Below are 20,890 nucleotides of genomic sequence, written 5' to 3' on the forward strand. Positions count from 1 at the left end.
GTTAATGTTAGTCTGCTTTGCAGGTCAGATGACTAAAGAGAGGCTGATAAGATTAGGTCACCCTCGCTGCGGGCAGAGAGGGTGACAGGCGAGGATGGCACTGAAGAGAAGATGCTCGGTTTCTGGAGTCTCCTGGTCCTGTCAGTATTAGTAGGATGCATCTGCTGTGTCTTCTCGTGGATGCTCACCTACCTTGACTCATTCCAGCCTGGTATGGATTTCCCAACACTGTGGACAGTGGCCCACGTCAGAGACGTTTAATATTGATTACATATGTCTGAATTGCTAACCCTAGCTCAACAGACCACAATGCCCTGGACTGTCAGTATAGTTACATGCTGTGAACATAAGTACCTTTGATCACAGTTTGTGTTGTAAAAGAGAAGGAATATTGAAAAAAAGATCAACATTGTGATATTATTTCTTCCAAACTGACCAGAAACATGCTTGTCAGACTCTCACAGCAAAGGATCAGACTCACTGTGCATGACGGCTCAGGCCAATGATGTCTGTTAAGATTGTCAGTTGTTTAGTGCTTCTGTACAGTTAGGGTCACGTCTCTATTTCAGAATAATTAATATGCGGAAAACACTAAAAGTTGATTGTCTTCCAATATTCTAGCATAATTAAAAAACTTTGACTTTGTAAGTACATATTATTAGTCCTAATGCCAGTATGAGTCTTCATAACTCCTGCTTTGAAATACTGAACTTTGAAATTTACCTGATGAAAGATAGTTTACAGTGGCACTCTGTCAGGATCATTCTGACTATAAGATCACTGTATTAATCTGAATCCTTCTGAAATGTGCTGTGAATGAATGCTGATGCAACTCACTGTGGGAAAGCTGCTAATAAAATGAATCTGTGACACATGCAACACGTTCACAGAGGAAGAGGACTCAAAGGGAGGACACGCAGAGGCTGTGTTGAAGTCAGAAATCCAAATCTTTATTAAAAAAAAACAGGCGGCGGTTACAAACAGGAAGACAAGCAGTCCATCAAACAGTCTACAGGGTCAAACATTCAGAGAATTTAAACAGCAGTAAAAAATAACTGGACACTGAAAAACTTAAAGCAATGTGTGACGCAATAGAAGGAAGCAGTGTGTTACTGTGTTGTGTTGTTTGTTACGTTGTGATGTGTCATATCGTGTCGTGTTGTGTTATATGTAGTGCCGACGTAGGACAGTTTTTCCAATTTCATTGTACTACTGTACTATGTATGACTGTGCAATGACAATAAAGAGTTATCTTATCTTATCTTATATTCACTGAATTATCATCAATTACAAAAGAGAAAAATGACGATTTCTAAGGATTATTTTCTTAAATGCAATTAGAGTGTGGCTGGTAAAGATGGAAACATACAGAATGTAAACTGTGTGAGTTTGGTGAACTTTGTTAGTAACAAATGAGGTAAAAAAAAAACAACCCCAAAACATACAAAACACAGAAAGAGGCTCTCAGTATTCATTAATAATTAGAAAGAAAAATTCTGGTCGTGGATTTTTACAGTCTTAGTTCCGCTCGCTGTCATCATTATAATCATCATGATAAATGGCGAGGTCCTGAGGTGGGTGGGGCTGTCTCTGTGATGTCACCATGAAGGAACAGCATCTGGCACGTGTACATCCCAGTACACTGGTGTAGTTTCCTCTCCAGCTGTTTGACATGTGACACTTGAATAGTGTTAGGTCAGGTGACCACATGGTTTCTAAAGTAACTGACAGGAAGTAACCAGGCCGTCAGAAATGGATGGCATGTGTGTAGAGTTACTGGAGTTGGGTAACTCTACTTACCAAAAGCAGAAGCACACAGATGAAGGATCAGATGCTGAATGTTGCAGGAACATGCTCATGTGTGGTGGTCATTCAGTGCTGCTCCGGCAGGTTAGACAGTCCAAGACTGATATGCTGCCCATCTGAGAGTTTGAAAACACACATGGAAAGATTTATTTTGTGTTACAGTCAAAGTTGGATGTTCATTTTTGTCCTTTAAAAATGTTTGTGTATTTGAAAGCACTAACATTTAAGGATGACTTGGATTGTCTCCTTTAAAGGGGAGACAAGTGTATCCACTGATCTACGTCACTTTACCTGGATAATGACTCCTCCCCCCTCACTCAGAAACACTCCTAATATAACCAAGCAAATAAATAATATTGAAGATTTACTTACATCATTACAAAAACATCAAAAACATCTCCCTTTGATTCTATTTCTCCATTCCTGCTGAACATCAGGCAACAAATATCTCAATAAATCACAGTAAAATGTAAAGCACATGTTTTCTCTGCTTTGTCTAACCTCTGCAGAGCCTCTGTCAAGAAAAACATAACTGTAAGCATAAAACAAATATACATTCATAACACGTCACTGGACAAACCTCGGTCAGTTGATTTCCTCTGTGCAGTGCAGATGAGCATCAGTCAGCAAGTGACTCTGCTGGTTCTTCTGAGGAAACACCACCGTCTCTCCACACCGTCACCATCTGTGAGCACAAACTGCTGCTCTGCCAGCATGTAGGAATCACATATCACACACACAGGGGTGAAGAAACATCAGAGCTCAACTTTGGATACTTTAGATCTAAACAGATCAAAGTAGCTCTTAGTTTCAACAATCAGTGAGCAGACAAACAATGATACCAAACTGATTCTGTATGAATACAATATGGTATTTTCAATACAGGTGTCAAATTAATTTATTAAAACTAATACAGATATATGTATATTTTTTTTGATAAATTAGTTTGCTAAATTATAAGAATATATATTTTTTTTCATTTAACAATTGCAACTAAAAGAAATTAAATATTGAACAAAAATATATTGTCACATTCTTTGCATGCTCAGCATGCTGAAAGACTTGAAGTTGCTACAGATTTTAAGAAGTGATAATTATAGGGAAGAAACTTCTCTTTTTCATCCGTTTAATCAAACATTTGATGCCTCAGCTGTCTCAGTCCTATAGCGTTCTGCAACTACAGGCTTGGATTTGGCTGCAGGTGCCCCTGTACATCCTTCTCAGCAGCACACATGTGGGTACCATTTAATCCCACTTCTTCCTGAGCTTTGCTTCATCACAAGACCAAAGGTGGCATCCCGTGTCACAGTCTTATCATCATCCAGAAGAAACATTTGAAGAAACATTTACGCGCCTCCTGGTTTTGTTTTCTGATCCTGCGAAAAGACTGAGGACAACAAAGCCCAGAGAACACAAGATACACAACATCCAACATTCAGACTCAACAGCCTCCATAAATGAAGAGCACCAGGTTGGTTCAGTTATAGTAGATATGAGCATACTTCACATTACTGGGTATGAATAATAATGAGGAGGCAAACTTTGACGATGCAGAGCATGATGTCCCATCATCAGACTGTAAACAAACATCCACCAGGCTTCTTTGTTGCCAAAATTGATGATTCTCCTATCAGAAAGCACAACAAATTTATAATTATGTAGATAATTACATGTAGATAATGTCCTCAAGTTCTGTATAACCACTTTTTCCTCTCTCTGTGTTTGTTTCTCGTTCGTTGTTGTGTGTGTGTTTGTGTGCATTTGTCTCTTTCAAACAGGTGCCGGTCCTCACCTCTGCAGTGCTGCCGTCTCCTGTAGCGCTGCATGGTTCTAAGCTAAGTTTCCTTTCCTTTTTCTGTTCTCTCAGATTTGTCCTCAGGTTTGAAGTGTCTGTGTTGTGCAGCTGGTCTGGTCTGTCTCTAGACAGTTCAGGCTTCACCCACTAGTTAAATGGTGGAGGCTCACAGCGACATACTCAACACACAAGTTTCTGAACTCTGCATGAGGGTTTCTCCGACGAAGTGAGGGCCGTGAGGCACAGCTCCCCGTCCCCCGGTGACCCTGCTAGGTCCACCTTCTTAGGGAAACCCTCTGCAGAGGAGCTGACAGAGCCAGGAACTTGTGAGTTGTGTGTGTCCACTCAGGCATCATTCATGCTTGTTCTGTAAGCAGTTCCTGTCAGAAGGAGGAGGCGCAGCAGGAGCGTCGGGGGGCAGTGCCTCTCTCCTTCTGACATTGTTAAAGAAAACACAACAAATTTATAATTATTTAGATATTTACATGTAGGTAATGTCCTCAAGTTCTGTATATATTTACATTTAAAGGATGATCATGGTGTTGATGATGGCGTTAAGCCAGAGGACAGTGTTTCAAATGTTGTTGGTAAATCTTCAGTCACTAAAAGCTCATCTAGTGGTAAAGTGAGCACAACTTCTTCTGCCAAAATCAAGGCAAAAGCAGAAAAGGCAGCATTACTCGCTTGTATGGCAGTCTTAAAAGAGAAGCATGCTTTGGAGGAGCAAGAGCTAAAGCTAAGGAGGAAACGTGAACAGCTTGAGCTTGAAGCGCTGCTTTCTGCCTCTTCTGCAAAGTTAGCTGTTCTCCAAGCTGCTGAAGTTCAAAGTATATCTAACATATCGTCCAATGCTATGAATTCATATTATGAAAGGGAAATCAAGAAAACAGCTGCTTCAGCCACAGTCAAGCCTAGTACACCAGTCAATGAAGATAAACCTGCAGTGCAAATAGTACAGACTGAAAGCAACATATCTGCAATGATCCTGCCAGGAACGGAAATTGAAGGTGAGCCACAAGCTGAAACGGTCATCACAATGCAATTTCACAATGTGGATCCTCCATCGCCCAGGTCAATTCCTACAGCGGCAGAAGGACGGTTGGAGGACATTTGTACCATTTTACAAAGACAAAATGAAATAACTGCAACCCTTGTTCAGCATCAGCGTGCATCGTCATTACCATCCAGGAAAATACCTGTATTCAATGGTGATCCTCTTCAGTATATCTCTTTCATTAATGTGTTTGAACAAGGAGTGGAAGAAAAGGCCAATAAGAGGGACTGCTTGTATTATTTGGAGCAGTTTACAACAGGACAGCCGAGAGAGCTGGTACGCAGTTGTCAACATATGGCTGCAGGACAAGGCTATATACAAGCAAAGCAACTGCTCAAAGAACACTTTGGAAATGAATATAAAATTGCAACTGCTTATATTGACAAGGCGTTATCTTGGCCTGCAATTAAAAATGAAGATGTGAAATCATTGCAAGCATATTCTCTTTTCTTACGTGGGAGTTGTAATGTCATGGAAACATTGCAACATATGCAGGAACTGGACATGCCAGTGAACATGAAAATCATTTTGTGCAAGTTGCCATATAAAATGAGAGAGAAATGGAGAGCGTTCGCATATGATATATTGGAAACCTCTAAACACAGAGCTCAGTTTGAAGATTTGGTTGCATTTATTGAAAAGCAGGTGAAAATTCTTTCAGATCCTTTGTTTGGGGACATTCAGAATGTAACGTCAACAATCCCTGTCTCAAAGGTTGACAACAGACTGAAGTCACAACCAAGCAAACAAATTAAAGGGAACAGCTTTGCTGCTACAGCCACACCCATGATCATGAAAAAAACCTACAGTACGGAAAGGCTGATTACTACAACAAGCCATGACTTTACAGTAAAGCCATCTTGTGTCTGCTGTACTCAATGACACACACTGGAGGAGTGTCAACAGTTTCAGCGGAAGAAGCACAGAGACAAAATGCTTTTTCTAAAGGAGAAAGGGCTGTGTTTTGGTTGCTTAGGTGCTGGGCACATAAGCAAGGACTGTGCTAAGCGTTTGATATGTAGAACGTGTGGTAAAGGTCATCCCACTGTCCTCCATATTGATAACGATGGTGTAAGCCCTGAATGCTATGGAGAGCCCTCCTCTTCAAAGAATGTAAAAACTTGTGGTCATACAGGGGCCGGAAGAGAAAGCGGTTTGCTTTCCATTCTGCCAGTTCAAATAAAGTCTGTTAAAGGTAGTCATGTCATACAGACATATGCTTTTTTAGATCCTGGCAGTTCAGCTAGCTTCTGTTCAGAGCACCTCATGCAAAAGCTAAATCTTGTGGGCAAAAGAACTCACTTCCTGTTACAAACGATGGGTCAAGAAAAGGTCGTCTCTGCCCACTCACTTACTGGTCTTGAAGTTTCTGGTTTAGGCAGCAATGCCTTCTATGAACTTCCAGAAATCCTAACACAGGAAAGGATGCCTGTCACCACGGATAACTTTGTAAAGGAAGAAGATCTGATCAGGTGGCCATATCTGTCAAAGGTTCAAATTCCCCACATAATGGCTAATGTGGACCTGCTGATTGGATGCAACGCTCCCAAGTTATTGGAACCATGGGAGGTCATTCATAGCCAGGGGAATGGCCCATATGCTATAAGAACAGCATTGGGCTGGGTCATAAATGGGCCCATGGAAGATGGTAAAAGCAACTTGGACAGCGAGCACCCACCAACAGTTGTAAATAGGATATCTGTTTGTAAGCTGGAGGAGATGCTGAAAAGTCAATATAACTATGACTTTAATGAAAGGGTTACAGAGGAAAAGGGTTTGTCAAGGGAGGACCTTAAGTTCATGAAGATCATGGAAAAATCTGCAACAATGGAAGACGGACACTACTGTTTGAAGTTACCTTTTAAAAAGGATAACATAAAGATGCCAAACAATTTCTCCATAGTTAAACAAAGATTGCAAAGTCTACAACGAAAACTTCTCAACAATGAACAGTTGCATAAAGAATATAAAAACTTTATGGACGAGATGATAAGTAATGGATATGCAGAGCAAATACCTTCACAGCAGCTGTCTTGCGAAAATGGAAAGAAGTGGTACATTCCTCATCACGCAGTTTACCATCCCAGAAAACGATCCATAAGAATTGTATTTGACTGTGGGGCATCATTCCAGGGGACATCATTAAACAAGCAGCTCTTACAAGGTCCTAATCTCACAAGCACATTGCTTGGGGTTTTGCTTAGATTTCGACAGGATCCAGTCGCATTTATGGGTGACATAAAGGCAATGTTTTATCAAGTTAAAGTTGCCAAAGAAGACAGAGACTTTCTGCGTTTTTTATGGTGGCCAGATGGAGATCTGAGCAAGGACATAATTGAGTTTCGCATGACTGTTCATCTGTTCGGTGCAGTATCTTCCCCTAGCTGCGCCAGTTTCGCTTTGAGAAAAACAGCTGAGGACAATAAGACTGAATTCCTAGACAAGGTATGTGAAACGCTGAAAGAGAACTTCTATGTGGACGACTGTTTAAAGAGTGTGGCCTCCACCTCAGATGCTGTCGATTTGGTCAAAGATCTTTCAGCACAGTCAAAGGGGAGGATTTACACTGACCAAGTGGGTCAGTAACAATCGCACCCTGTTGCAAAGTATCTCTGAGGAGCAAAGGGCTAAAGACTTGAAAGAATTAAATCTTGACAGAGACAAACTTCCGGTAGAAAGAGCTCTGGGCTTGCAGTGGTGCGTGGAAACTGATACATTCAACTTCAAAATGGATATCCCTCAAAAATCCTGTACTAGGCGTGGAATGTTATCAATATCAAGTTCCATTTACGATCCATTGGGATTTCTTGCACCAGTCCTGCTGCCTGCCAAAGGAATGCAGCAGGAGCTTTGCAAAAGGAAACTGGGATGGGATGAACCAATACCCCAAACCATGTTGCAAAAGTGGAAAGGTTGGCTCAGTGATTTGCAAATGCTTTCCCATTTCAAGGTTAAAAGGTGTATACAACCAAGAGAGTTTGGACCTCTCTCACATGCACAGCTACACCATTTTTCAGATGCTGGTGAATCTGGATATGGAACCGTGTCATATCTGCGCATGCAAGATAATAGGAAATCCATCCACGTCGCGTTCTTGATGGGCAAGGCAAGAGTAACACCTCTAAAACCTGTCACTATTCCACGTCTGGAACTAACAGCTGCTGTAGTTGCCGTCCGAGTGGATCTCATGTTAAGGGCTCAGTTGAGAATGAAACTCGAGCAATCTATATTTTGGACAGATAGTACATCTGTATTAAAATATATAATGAATGAGGATAAACGATTCCTTACCTTTGTGGCAAACAGAGTCTCATTCATTACAACTGCAACTAAACAATCACAATGGAGATATGTAAGCTCGAAGAAAAACCCAGCAGATGATGCTACAAGAGGGCTCAAGGCTGGGAACGTTGTTCATAGCAGCCGCTGGATCGAAGGACCAAGCTTTCTGCAGAAGCCGGAAAGTGATTGGCCAACCAATTTAATGGAATGCTCCTTAGAACCAGAGGACCCTGAAGTCAAAGGTGAGGCCACAGTAAATGTTACTCAGGTAAAAGACTTGCTAGATGCTACATGTCAATTGATGGTGTACTTCTCAGACTGGAGAAGGCTCAAGGTTGCTGTTGCTTGGTTCCTTAGACTGAAGGAAATCCTTCGTTCAATGAGAAATAAGAAAAAAAGACCGCAACCTTACTCAGATAACCCAATTTGTAAAGGTACTACAAAGGAGAAAGTAAAGAAAACGCAACTGTACAGACTATCTTCAAAGGATCTTCTGGAAGCTGAGCTTGCCATTATTAGATTTTGCCAGCAACAACGATTTGGAGAGGAGGTTGCTACGTTGTCAAGTGGGAAAGGTTCTGTGAGCAGGCACAGCTCAATTTATAGATTAGATCCTTATCTTGACGATAAAGGCCTCTTAAGAGTTGGGGGACGACTGACAAAGTGTCATGGTCCTGGGCCATGTTGGCCCAGTGTTCTTAGTGTTCTTGTATGTTTGTATTTTGTTCCTTGCTTAGGCCATGTTTTCTGAGTTGCCCTGTTGTGTTGTTCCCTAAGTGTTTTCCCTTCATGGCTTTTACCCCCTGTGTGCCCCTCTGTGTATCTGTGAGCCCTCGTCTCTCCTTATGTTTTATTCCATGTTTCCCCTGCCCATTATGTCTAAGTTCTCCCCGTGCTCTCTCTTCCCCCTGTGTGCCCTCTATGTATTTATGAGCCCTCGTCTCCCTTTGTGGTTGTTTCATGTTTTCCCAGCCCGTTATGTCTGTGTTTTCCCCGTGCTCTCTCTCTCCTCCTGTCTGAACCTCTGTGTACTTCCTGTTTACTTTGTGACTCTCACGCCCGTACATGTCATGTTCAGTTCACCCTGCCCTGTCTCGTTATGATTATCAGTGTCACCTGTGTTCCCCGTGTGTTCCCACCTTCCTCGTTAACCCTCTGTGTATTTCTGTCTGCGTCTCCCTCTGTTCAGCGTGACGTCGTCCCTCATGTTGTGTGGATCTCCCTGTGTCTCTCTGCGTATGTTAGTTTACTTTTCCCAGTTTAGTTTTGTATTTCCTGTGTTCTGCCATTCCAGCATTAAAGCTGTGATTTTGAGTTCATCCCCGTGTCTGTGAGTTTTGCGTTTGGGTCCTCCTCCTGCCTGCCACACAGCCGAGCCTTGACACAAAGGGCTCCTTACCAGAAGAAATAAAGCATCCCTTTGTTCTTGCAAAGGATCAACATGTAGCAAGTCTCATCCTAAAGCACATTCATCAACAGCTTGGTCATAGCGGTCGTAACCACACCTTATCCACACTAAGGAGAAGATACTGGATCACAAAGGCCAACTCAGCTGTAAGGAAGGTTATCGCAGAATGTAATTTTTGCAGGAAATATCATGGAAAAGCCTTGGAGCAAAAGATGGCAGATTTACTCAAGGAAAGAATCTTGCCAGATAACCCACCATTCACCAATGTCGGGGTTGATTACTTCGGACCTATTGAAGTGAAAAGAGGACGAGGTACAGCTAAACGCTATGGAGTCATTTTCACCTGTTTAGCCAGCCGAGCAGTGCACTTGGAAGTGGCTAGCTCTCTAAACACAGATGCCTGCATTAATGCTTTGCGTCGTTTTGTGAGTCGAAGAGGTCAAGTCGCTCACATCCAATCGGACAATGGAACCAACTTTGTCGGAGCAGACAGAGAGTTAAGGGAGGCTCTTGAATCGCTGAAACATACCCAAATAGCGGATGCTTTGCGACACATTGGAATAAGATGGAGTTTTAATCCGCCTGGAGCATCACATCATGGTGGAATTTGGGAACGGATAATTCGTATGATCAGAAAGATTCTGAGATCCGTTCTTCAGCAACAACAGTTGGACGACGATGGCTTAAATACGGTTCTATGTGAAATTGAAGCAATTTTAAATGACAGACCCATCACAAAGCTTTCTGATGATCCAAAAGACCTAGAGCCACTTACACCAAATCACATCCTCCTGATCAGAATCAGAATCAGAATCAGAATACTTTATTGATCCCTGGGGGAAATTATTTTTTGTTACAGTGCTCCATTTGAAAGGAAAACCATCTTTACCACCCGGACTATTTGACCCTCAGGATATGTATCTGAAGAGAAGATGGAAACAGGCTCAGTACATCTCAGACCTTTTTTGGAAACGATGGATACGCGAATACCTGCCTTTGTTACAGGAGAGACAAAAATGGAACCAAAAGAAGAAGAATCTAAAACCTGGAGATATAGTCATTATAATGGATTCTTCTGCACCGCGTGGTTCCTGGCCACTTGGAAGAGTTCTGGAAGCCATTTGTGACAAAAAAGGACTCGTGCGATCTGCACGTTTAAAAACAAAGACTAATATTCTGGAAAGACCTGTAACCAAACTTTGCTTGTTACATGAGACTGTAATCTAAAAGTGTGTTACTTATGTTTATTTATGTGAATGTATAGGTCTAAAGTAGACTCTATTAGTGGCTCCTTATTTTCTTTGTGATTAGAATTGCCATGTCTGATAGCCATTTCAATTAGGGGCCGGGGTGTAGGAGCCATTCTTGGGTTAATACCTTATGTGGTCACTAGAGGTTACCTTTTTCTGTTTTGATTATGTAATGTAAAGGTATTTAAGGTAGACGCACGTAATCGGCGTCAGGTGTGTCATTGAGAAGGCAAACAGTTTGTGACCGTTGCGCTGTTATGCTATGTCGATACGGAATAAAGACCAAAAATGACAAGATACATACTGCTGGATTTATTGGACTGTGAACATTCATGCATACCAGTGACATCGCGTCACCCCCGTTAACGACCACCTCAGTGGCTTCAAGCGTAGGCTTAGCCTCTACACCAAGGAAACTTAAAAACTCCTGAAGACGCCTGGAGACGGAAGAAGCCCCCCCACTCGGAGAAGGAACACCGCTGCGCCTTTTTCTTTTATCAAATCAAATCAAATCACTTTTATTGTCACATCACATGTGCAGGTACATTGGTACAGTACATGTGAGTGAAATTCTTGTGTGCGAGCTTCACAAGCAACAGAGTTGTGCAAATACAATAACGTAAACAAAGCAAAATACAAGGATGGCTAATCTGAACCTAATAAATATATGTACAATATATAATAGTATATGCATTTCTGGATGTGTATACTAAATGTTTTTCTGTGTGTGTGTGTGTGTGTGTGTGTGTGTGTGTGTATACACATTTTTACAAATTAAATAGAGTAAAAATAAAATAAAATATATAAAAATATACAGAGTTGAGACATGTGCAAAACAGTGGCATTACTGTACAGTGTGTAGTGCATAATGTTGAAGTTCCAGTAGTGAAGCTGAGGTGTCTATGATGTGTTTTAACTTCCCGTTCAGTGTTCTCGTTTCTAAACACTACTTTACCCAGAGTTTGTACAAGGCTTCATTCTCACCCCCGAACAGTTAATAAGGTGATAACGAGCAAAAGAAGTTGATAGAAAAGTTAACATCATTTTATCCGTTAGTAAAAATCAGTGTGTTTGGACTCGCTGGCTGATATTTTAGGGAATCGAGCTCATTCGTTCCCTTGCGGAGAGCTCAGTGTGGTATCATTCATCAGTTCGAGCAGCCAGTTTGGTTCTAAAGAACATGCAGCTGACTGAATGAGGCGTTTCATGATATTTAACCCACCGACAGCATAAAACAGAGTCGTTAGCTGATGAGCAGACTCTGGATTTTCTGTTGTTTGAGACTCGGTCATAGCAGCGTTTCATGTTAAAGTAAAACATGTTAGACTGGACTGACCTTGACCTTTGAGAGGTCAAACTGAAGGAAGCCTTTGTGTTTTACCTTCATTTTTCTGTTTATGAACAAAGACACGAGTCTGCAGAACATATCGTCGATCAGGCCTCTGTTCCCTAGATTTAGACACATTTCACACCCCTTCAGTGAGTCTTGATCATTTCAGCTGTGTTCTGAAATGAGAAACTGAACCCTTGAACACATCAGGGAACTGTTCACAGAGGTCCCAGAGACCTCTATAGGGCCAGAAGTCTTTTACAGACGCAGGGGTCGCCCCCTGGTGGCCTGTAAATGGAGTACAGTTTTTTTGTTTTGTTGCTTCACTTTTCCAACCTGGCAGCTGTGTCAATGTTCTGATGTCTGTGGTCCTTTTTGGCAGTGACGTCATTCCCGAGTTTGTGCATTCCAGCAGGAAAGTCAGAAAAGCAAAGTAAGATGGGATTTATTTTAGCTGCAGCACGTTCATTGATAGAATGTGGTAAGTGCTTAGCATGTGGCTTATATCATGAGTCACAAATACAGGTGAGTGACAGAGCAGATTATGTTTATGTTCTCTGTCACCATCTTGGATTGTTGAGGCTGCCTGCTCTGACTTTCCAAGAAGGAAATACTAGTTGAGGGGGAGTTCCAGATGAAAATTACTACTGGGAGCTCAGGAATTCCGACTTCCGACTCAATCTGGAATGCACCGTAAGCCAAGGGCCAACAAGACAACAGCAGATATTTTGACGTCGCCCCCTGGTGACAGGACAAGGTTACAGCACCATTGTACAACCACACCGCTGCCTTCAGTGACCTTGCTTTTTAGGTGTAACCACTTTTCTGTATCTCTGTTGACACTTAATCGCAAAAAAAAATGTTGTTTGAAGTCAAAAATAGTCTGATAATTATGGGGCGCCGTTTGTAAACTGAAACATGCTGAAATTAACGGCAACATTTTTCCACATTTAGCTCAAAACCTTACAAAAACATGTTTTTTCGAGTAATTTTTTACAACATTTAGTAAAATATTTGTAACTTTTCATCAAATGTTAAATATTAAATCTAAATGTTAAATATTAAATCTAAATATTATATTTAAATCTAAATGTTAAATGTTAAACCTAAATGTTTAGGCTAATATGCAAATTTATTGTACGAATCAACGGAAATACCAAAATAAAAGCTTCCCGAAAACCTCCGGTGCAAAATTGTGTCTGTTCTCACCCCTCATTTCTCCCCGCCATGTGCTGCTTCACTTCTTGCCTATGAGCATGTCCAGCGATTTTGCTGGACATGCTTGAGGATTTTGTTTAAGTGTGGTAATGAGATGATGATTCTTTTTTCTGTATAGCTGAACAGGCTCTTGAGATCCTACATGTGCTGCCATCACTCTTCCCATCCACCTCTGCTCCTCCAAAGAGGGCACGGGATGCGAGTGAGGCTCTGGTGCATGTCCTTGAGGTGAGTTGTGTAAAATGTAGTAGTTGTTTTTTGTTTTTGTTCTTTTTGGGACAACAGTATTAAAAAATGCTTCTGATGAGTGCCAAAGTATTTTATATTCACATATTATATGTTCTAAGCCTTCAAAAGGCACCTAAAACACATTTTTGGAATGAGGGTTCTCACAGGTTAGATCTCTGTGACCAGTAAATACAAACATGGATGCATTACGTGGTAGCACATTTTTATCACCTCAATGATACCTAATTAAATGTAGCCTTGGTTTTCTGTTTTTCAGGAAGGCTAGACAGATGTGAACAGTAATTCCATCGAGAATAATTAAAAGTAGCAATTTCAGATGTGTTTTCTCAGAACCTCAACTTTTGTTGTAATTTAGCTTTAGTTATGTGTTTGAAACAAAAGTGCATCATCCTTACAAAAGTATGTCTGTGTTATGTGTTAAAGGACCAAGAAGACCCTAATACCTATCTGATGAAACGTCCTCTCTCCTGCCCAGTCCTGATTGTGAGTCCATCCAACTGCATCCTAGCGGTAGGAGATGTGCCAATAACCACATTTCCAAAAGACTTGGTTACCGAGGGTGCTTTATACCTTATGGCCTACTATTACACCCTTCACCTTACATACCCAAAGTGTGTAGCCACTCTGCTTTCCGTCATACAGACGGAGGTTCTCTTGGACAAAATCCATGAGAGAGATCTCACATCATCTTACAAGAAGAGCATGGCTGAGTGGACTGCTTTTATTGGCCAGTAAAGCCAATATGGTCAGATGGACTATAGGAAAGGACTTCCTCTCTCCTTCCACGGCTACTACAGTCCATGTTGGTTGTGATTGATTTTTGTTTGTAATTTGGCCAGGTTAGCCCAGTGTTATAATTAAGGGTGCACGATAATATTGGCTAACATGCCGACATTTTGTGTTTGGTTTGTGCAGTGCAGAGACAGCCTCGCTTTTAGTTAATTTTAAGATTTTTTTTTTCTTTAATCTTGAGTTTAGACAGAAGACTATTCAGAAAATAGGCTCTACTGTGAAAGAGTAAATTGACTAAGCTGAGACTGACTAGTTTGGTATAAAAGTAAGAATTGCTTTATTGGGTATTGGCTAGTACAACTGTAAAATATTGGATACATCCTTACTCAAACCTATAGACTGTTACCAGACAGAACCGCAGCTGAAATAACAAGGGAGAGTGAAAACTTCCCTTTATTCTTATGGTGTTTACCTAGCAAGAGTTGAAAAGTCCGACATGCGGCTTATTGTGATCTGGTCACCCTGTGTGCATGTCTGGTATGGCTGCTCAGCAGCCATACATTACAGGGAATGAAAAAATCTTTTCAATTTGTTATTGTTGCAATTGCATTCTCTTAATAAAACCCAGTATCTACAGTGCAGGCTCTCCTACTGAAAGTTTTTGAGATACATACATAAAATGTCCAGTTCACCAGCAGTTTAATGCTCTAAAGATTTATTTCAGTCCTTCATGTTCGAGACTCAGATGTTGACACATGGCAGTACTGCACTTTAAAGATTTTACGTGGACTCTGCTGACTCCATTGCTAATTTCAGAACATCCTCAAGTGGCAGGAAGTCACGAGGAAAGGTGTACTCAGTCAGGTTGGAAAGTCCGGACATCACACAGCAGCTCAAGTCTGTGCGGAAAATATCCATGTCGCACGCCTCATACCACTCATTGGTTAAAGCGGTGTAGTACTCGACGTCCGAAGTGGTGGTGAAGCCATTGAAACCCCCGACGACAAAGAGGCGATCATCAATTACCTCAATGCCAAAGTTGCTGCGGGGGGTCAGCATAGAGAACACGAGGTTCCACGTGTTGGTATGCGGGTTGTAAGCCTCAGCGGTGCGCAGATAGTTGTTTCCATCGAAGCCACCAACCTAAAAGTAAATACGTGGCTCAAATGATTGAATGTAAGTGTAACCAGCTTCACCGTACCCCTGTAAGAAAATGCACCTGCTATATGTCTTTAGCTGCTTTTGCACAGATACTCCAGAAAGTGACGGAAGAATTAAGTTGCAATATTGTCCAAAGTTGCCCTTAATATGTAGCAGATACAAGGAAATTGTTTACCTTAGGTGTGATCTGACTACTGGAAATACTCTGATTGGTTTAGGGTTTTACCTGGATAAAGCGAACAGCTACCTGACATATTCTCATGCTGTTATATGGAGTTTACACATAAAAGTTGTTTAAAAAAGGCCCATTAACGTCCCAGTATTTGCATTTTCACAGGCCCGCATTTGTTGGGAATGTCTAGAAAAGATCAGGGTGCAGTGGTGTGTGAAAATGACTTCTGAATTAAAAGGAGAAAGTAAAATAAAGTAGAAGCCAGCTGTTGTGGAAGTCTGTATGAGACCTTTTTTCACTCAAGCCTCAACTACAGCTATTAAAGTGCTGTTGTCTATTACACCACGCTATTATCAACAAAGATGAATAGCCCTCGACAAAAAGTATTTGTGTTTTCAGTATAAATGTCTTCACAGCTCTTTTGCCTTTAGTCCAAAAAGGAACACTGAGTTCCAGTCCTTTCTTCCTATAACAGATTAAAGTAGCCCTGACAGGCTATAAGTGCCTATAAGCCTGATCAAAGACCCTGAGGTCAGCACCAGGGTAAGGTCACTGCATTCTGCTGATGATAACTTTTCCTTTTTTTGAATAGAGACTTAGTCTGAATAGAAAATAAATACTAAACGGTAGCTAGCTAAATAAAGAAGTGTGTCTCAGAAGGTGAGACTAAAATCTTTGCTTTTTACCAAAGGGTGCAGCTGCAAAACAACTAAATAAGTGGTTTTAAGGCAAATAGCAAGATAAATTTACAGCTAAAAGGCCTACCGTCCCCAGAGGATGAGTTCTAATCACTTGGCTTATTCCCTCATTTTTCTAAAGGTATTGCAGGATAAGTTTGAAATTGTCTCTAACATATGTCCTCTATGGAACGATGAGGATGACAATGTTGGTTTTGAATAAGTATTTCTGTTGTACTGAGTGAAATGTGAAATCATCAAAGACACAACATTTTGGGAATGAGGCACATGAAAAAAAAAAGAGAGGCAGAAACATCACTAATCAGTTAAATTAATACATAGAATGAGTAAGAATGCCTTCTCTGAACCTGTGGTCAGGATAGGAATCTGATCATTGATAAATACAAAACAAAGTTAGCCAAATTCTGTGTCAGCCAAATCTGTGTTAAGCCTTGCTGATCAAAGCACATTACAGATTTGATTTGTATGTTACGTGAGTGTCAGCACTACTTTGTGGTCTTACTGCAAAGACATGATCCGCATATGCAATGACACCTATCCCGCTGCGGCGGCTGTTCATGGGACTGATCATCGTCCACTGGTTGCTCTCTGGGTTGTAATATTCAGCTGTCTGCAGACACTCGTTGCCATTGAGTCCACCACAAATGTAAATCTGAAAACAAAAAAGGGACATTAAAAATTTTTACATTTCTTAGATTTCAGTTGGAAACAATGTTACCTGTAAGTGAAATGTTTCCACATCATTTGTGAAGTAAGACCGATACTCAGTACCCAAGTGTCCAACTGAAAAATATGACAATTAACAAATGTGTGTGTTTTACAATTTTTTTAATATCTGTTATATTTTAGTTGACAAGTCAACTCAAATAAAGTACTGTACATAAATGCAAAGATGCACTTGTGATCAGTTAGAAACAAAATAGATATATATTAGTATATTTTTCAACTTTTTAAACTATACTTTTAAATTTGAAAACATGAACATAGAAACCAGTTTGTGACCTATCTTGCACCTCGCTTCACTGTAAAAATGTGTATTCCCTGACTGGTTGGCAAGTGGTTGCTGGAGGTTGATGGCTGTCACTACTGTGAAATTGTAACCAGGAAGGTTTTGCACCACAAGCCTCCTTGTGTTTCCTTTGGTCGTAAGCAGACTGTTGAGGTTTGCATGGAGTACTCTGACTTACTGCAAATACTCAAACTATTTGCTGTAGAAATCTGTAGAGTCTTTCATACAACCACTGCCTAACCAGCTGAGGAGTACACATTTTTCCCTAGCAACTGGTTGTTACCAAAGGTTGCTGACAGGTCTCTAGGCCTGTGTGCCTTAGACCCTACTCTATTTCTCTGCTACTGTTTTACTTCACCCACCCGGTTGTTAAGTGTTGTGCAGCTGGCGTGGCTCCTCTGTTCGTGCATCGGTGCAATAAGACTCCACTGGTTGATTTCAGGTTGATAGCGCTCTGCACTGCTGAGTCGTACATGCCCGTCGTGGCCTCCCAGGGCATAGATGAACCCGTTCAACACAGTCACGCTCACATAGCAGCGGCGGGAGTGCATGGGCGCCACCTCATTCCAGGCGTGAGTGGTCAGGTCAAACCTACGGACGCTGTTGAAATGCTCCACCCCGTCGAAGCCACCAACGGAGTAGACGTACCCGTTGAGGAAGGCGGCTCCATGATAAGCACGAGGACACTCGAGGTTGTTCGTTACGTTGACCCAGCGGTTAGCCCGGCAATCGTAGGCCTCGATGCCGTTAGTTGGCTCACCACCACTCCACCCCCCAATGGCCAGCAGGATGGAATGAGGCAGGCGGGGACGAGCAAGAGGGTGATACAAGGCAGACATGAAGGGTCTGCTTCCTAGATCATGTATGTCTAAGATGGCATTACTTATCATGGACAGGCACTCAGAATTGGCCTCCACCAGCTCACTAGACAGCACATTGTCCTTTAGGTAGTCTGACGTCATCAATCCCAGTCGGACCTATAGAGAGATGACAGAAGAGAATGTGACTATGAATTTCAACTACATCAGTTTTAGTAAACTCAAGCTTCTTTAGGATAATGCTCCTAATGTTGTTTAATTTTCTTATTGCTAGCAAGAGAGCGACCAAAGTCAGACACCATTAGCCTTTTCGTCAACAGGGACAGTTTTTAGTCATAGCCCTAGCAACTATACTTAATAAATATAATTTATTCTATAGTATGTGTGTAGAGATCTGATACGGTTTTAATGCTCTTGAAGAGAATTTCTTAAATGTGGTTTGGCTACACCTGAAAAGAGCAACATCTCAAGATATTAAAGCATCCTTATACCCAGATGGATCGACTCAATCTATGACTTAAATGCTGAAGATTTAAGTCCAAACTAAATGTAGTAATGAAAGTTTATAGACCTTGGACAACAGAGCGGTGAGGTGTTGTTTCCGTTGTACAGGTACATGGCTAATCCACTTTGTAAGCGCTTCATACAAAGTGGTCTCCCACACATTGAGGTCCTCTCTATCAAGGATGTCAGCAAGTTCCTCCACAGTTAGGTGCAGGAACTCCTCCTCAAGAACAACCTGCTCAAAGTTACTGATGATGTAGTGGTAGGTCTTGGTGCGTAGTTCGGGTGATAAGCATACTTTTGTGAACTGCCAAATGCCAACGCAGTTCTCTGGGCACAGTTGCTCCCCGAGGAAGTCAGAGCAGAGTTTCACAATGTCCATTGCATTGAATTGATCAGCTGCCATGAGAAGTTCCACTACATTTTCCCCCGTTATGGAAACTGAGCCGGTGTATGCAAAGTTAATGATGAGTGCCATCATCTCAGAAGACAAGCCAGGTATGTTGAAGACCTGTTTGTCTGGGTCGCTGCAGTGGGTGAAAAGAGCCCTGAGGGTAGAGATGGAGACAGAGTAGAGAATATTAAAAGGTGTGGAGGCAACAAGATAATAAACTATGTCATGCACAAGTACTCCAAGTAACTCCAAAACAGAGTTTGTACATGTTTAGTGCACTTGATTGTTGGGTTTTCAATGTCTTTATTACATTGGCAGCATGTTTATGAAGCTATTGCCAAACACAATGCAGTCCCACACCATGACAGAGCCTCCACCGTGCTTTAAAGTTAACTCTAAACACTCACTGTTGTACCTCTATGACAAATATTGAAATCAACTCCATAGGGCCAGTTTACCCTGATATTTAGTCTAGTTATTGCGTAATTTGGCATACCTCAGTCTGTTTCCTTTCCTTATGGAAGTTCCAGTGCATGTTGCTTAATTACAGTCTCTGTTTCCCTTCCACAACCATTTCTTTTCTTTTTTTTTCTTAACATTTATTTATTGGTTTTAACAGGTTTTACATGAACCATGAAACCATTTCTGATGAGGATGAGGAAACCATTCCTCTGAAAATGATCGGGTACAAGCACTGGACTAAAAAGGGTGAAAAATGTCCAAACCAAACCTTTATAAGTCTTCAAAAAAACACAGAACTATTGCTCAAGTGGACTTTTAAAGAATCATCTGTTTCAAAGCAAAATATAAAAAAATGAGAGGCAACTCAAAACTTTTGCTCAGCGTATAACTGTATAACACAGTTCAACCTTTTTAGTATCAGGAAGTCTGGTGTGTCTTACTGTCTCAATAACAGTGGGGAAGATATTAATGTAACTTAATAAAACACTTCAATTAGACTTCACACAATCACCAAGTGATTCACAGTGCTTTTTAAATGGCACATTTACTGAAGTGGAATCTGGAGCTCTGTGAAGGTAATGATGAAATCTGCAAATGTTTGCATTATGTTTTGGGTGTATCTGTCAGTTGACCGTGACAAAGTCTTTCTATCAGAAAAGTTTTATGATTCAACCTGTTCCTTTTGGTTGGCACTGTTTCACCAACTAAGACCATGAATTACATTTTTCACAGGTATAAATCAGTCAACTGTCCTTCACATTATCAGGTAAGCAACTCACCTGAAGTACGGCGTACAGTTACATAGGATGATCCTGTGGACCGGAAATTCAACATCCTCCACTTTGATGATTGCATCACAAAATTGTCCCTCCAAACAGAGTTCATTATTTACTGAGCTCGACTTGTATGGCAGCTGGCCTTCTTCACTCATCTTGAGTTTTGTGACTGCTTTTCTTAGTTTTTTTGTCTGCAGTTTGTCTTGAAGTGTTCAAAATCAAACCTAACTGTGGAATTTGGGGAATGGAGCCCATGACATCATCATGACTTGGCAACTGTTGCCATGAATTGTTTTGAAATGTATATTTACATTGCATAAAAAAAAAGCTTTGTTTTGATTTGATTTGGATTTAAGAAATTGCATATGAGCCTCACAGATAGCATACAGCATTTTGTATGTTTGCCTCACAGAGGTCACCTAGTAAAATAAGCACTTCAAAACACTCTTACGAATGGACTACAATATCATATTTAGCTCATATTTAACCTTAATAGGCCATTTTGTTTAATAAAATCACTTTGTAATATCCAAACACAGATATTACAAAGTGTGATTCATGGCTAAGCTGTTTTCTTGGGTTGTATTAGACTTTTATCTAGTTGGAAAAATGGGCTCCTGCACTTTACTGATGTACAATAGTAGTAAGAAAGAAAGAAACAAAACACATATATACACTGTATGTATAGTACAAGACTGTTATAATGACGGTGCTTGACAGTATTACCTCAGACAGGTGCAAGCAGTCACCTGTCTGAGCACAGACTGCAGAT

At 41.1% G+C, this 20,890-nt stretch overlaps 1 protein-coding gene and 1 long non-coding RNA gene across 3 annotated transcripts; both read right to left on the reverse strand.

Annotated features, from left to right (window-relative positions):
• Positions 1 to 928: 928 nt before the first annotated feature.
• LOC143414272 (uncharacterized) lies at positions 929 to 3,428 on the reverse strand. The gene is made up of 5 exons (XR_013094790.1): positions 2,988 to 3,428; positions 2,387 to 2,510; positions 2,028 to 2,135; positions 1,801 to 1,922; positions 929 to 1,680 (listed from the first exon to the last, which is right to left on the reverse strand). It is a non-coding gene; the product is annotated as an uncharacterized LOC143414272 (long non-coding RNA).
• Positions 3,429 to 14,831: 11,403 nt separating this feature from the next.
• LOC143412362 (kelch-like protein 10) lies at positions 14,832 to 20,353 on the reverse strand. Of its 2 annotated transcripts, none has more exons than XM_076878313.1 (5): positions 20,122 to 20,353; positions 18,785 to 19,034; positions 17,527 to 18,141; positions 16,658 to 16,807; positions 14,832 to 15,267 (listed from the first exon to the last, which is right to left on the reverse strand). In XM_076878313.1, exons 1-5 carry the CDS (start codon positions 20,271 to 20,273, stop codon positions 14,905 to 14,907), a joined length of 1,530 nt encoding a protein of 509 aa, XP_076734428.1. In that variant the 5' UTR covers positions 20,274 to 20,353; the 3' UTR covers positions 14,832 to 14,904. The 2 variants fall into 2 exon arrangements, with proteins under 2 accessions (XP_076734428.1, XP_076734427.1); XM_076878312.1 differs by having other exon boundaries at positions 18,554 to 19,034.
• Between the last annotated feature and the right edge of the window lie 537 nt (positions 20,354 to 20,890).

The sequence above is a fragment of the Maylandia zebra genome, linkage group LG20, assembly GCF_041146795.1.
Source record: "Maylandia zebra isolate NMK-2024a linkage group LG20, Mzebra_GT3a, whole genome shotgun sequence".
NCBI classification, from domain to species: Eukaryota; Metazoa; Chordata; class Actinopteri; order Cichliformes; family Cichlidae; genus Maylandia; species Maylandia zebra.

What these genes read in the sequence shown, in the direction of transcription:
- LOC143412362 (XM_076878312.1), bottom strand. Translation starts at nt 20,273, where the DNA reads ATGAGTGAAGAAGGCCAGCTGCCATACAAGTCGAGCTCAGTAAATAAT. An exon ending in TCACCGCTCTGTTGTCCAAG is followed by an intron (nt 18,142 to 18,553) that starts GTCTATAAACTT and finishes ATCTCTCTATAG; the next exon opens with GTCCGACTGGGATTGATGAC. An exon ending in GCACAACACTTAACAACCGG is followed by an intron (nt 16,808 to 17,526) that starts GTGGGTGAAGTA and finishes TTTTGTTTTCAG; the next exon opens with ATTTACATTTGTGGTGGACT.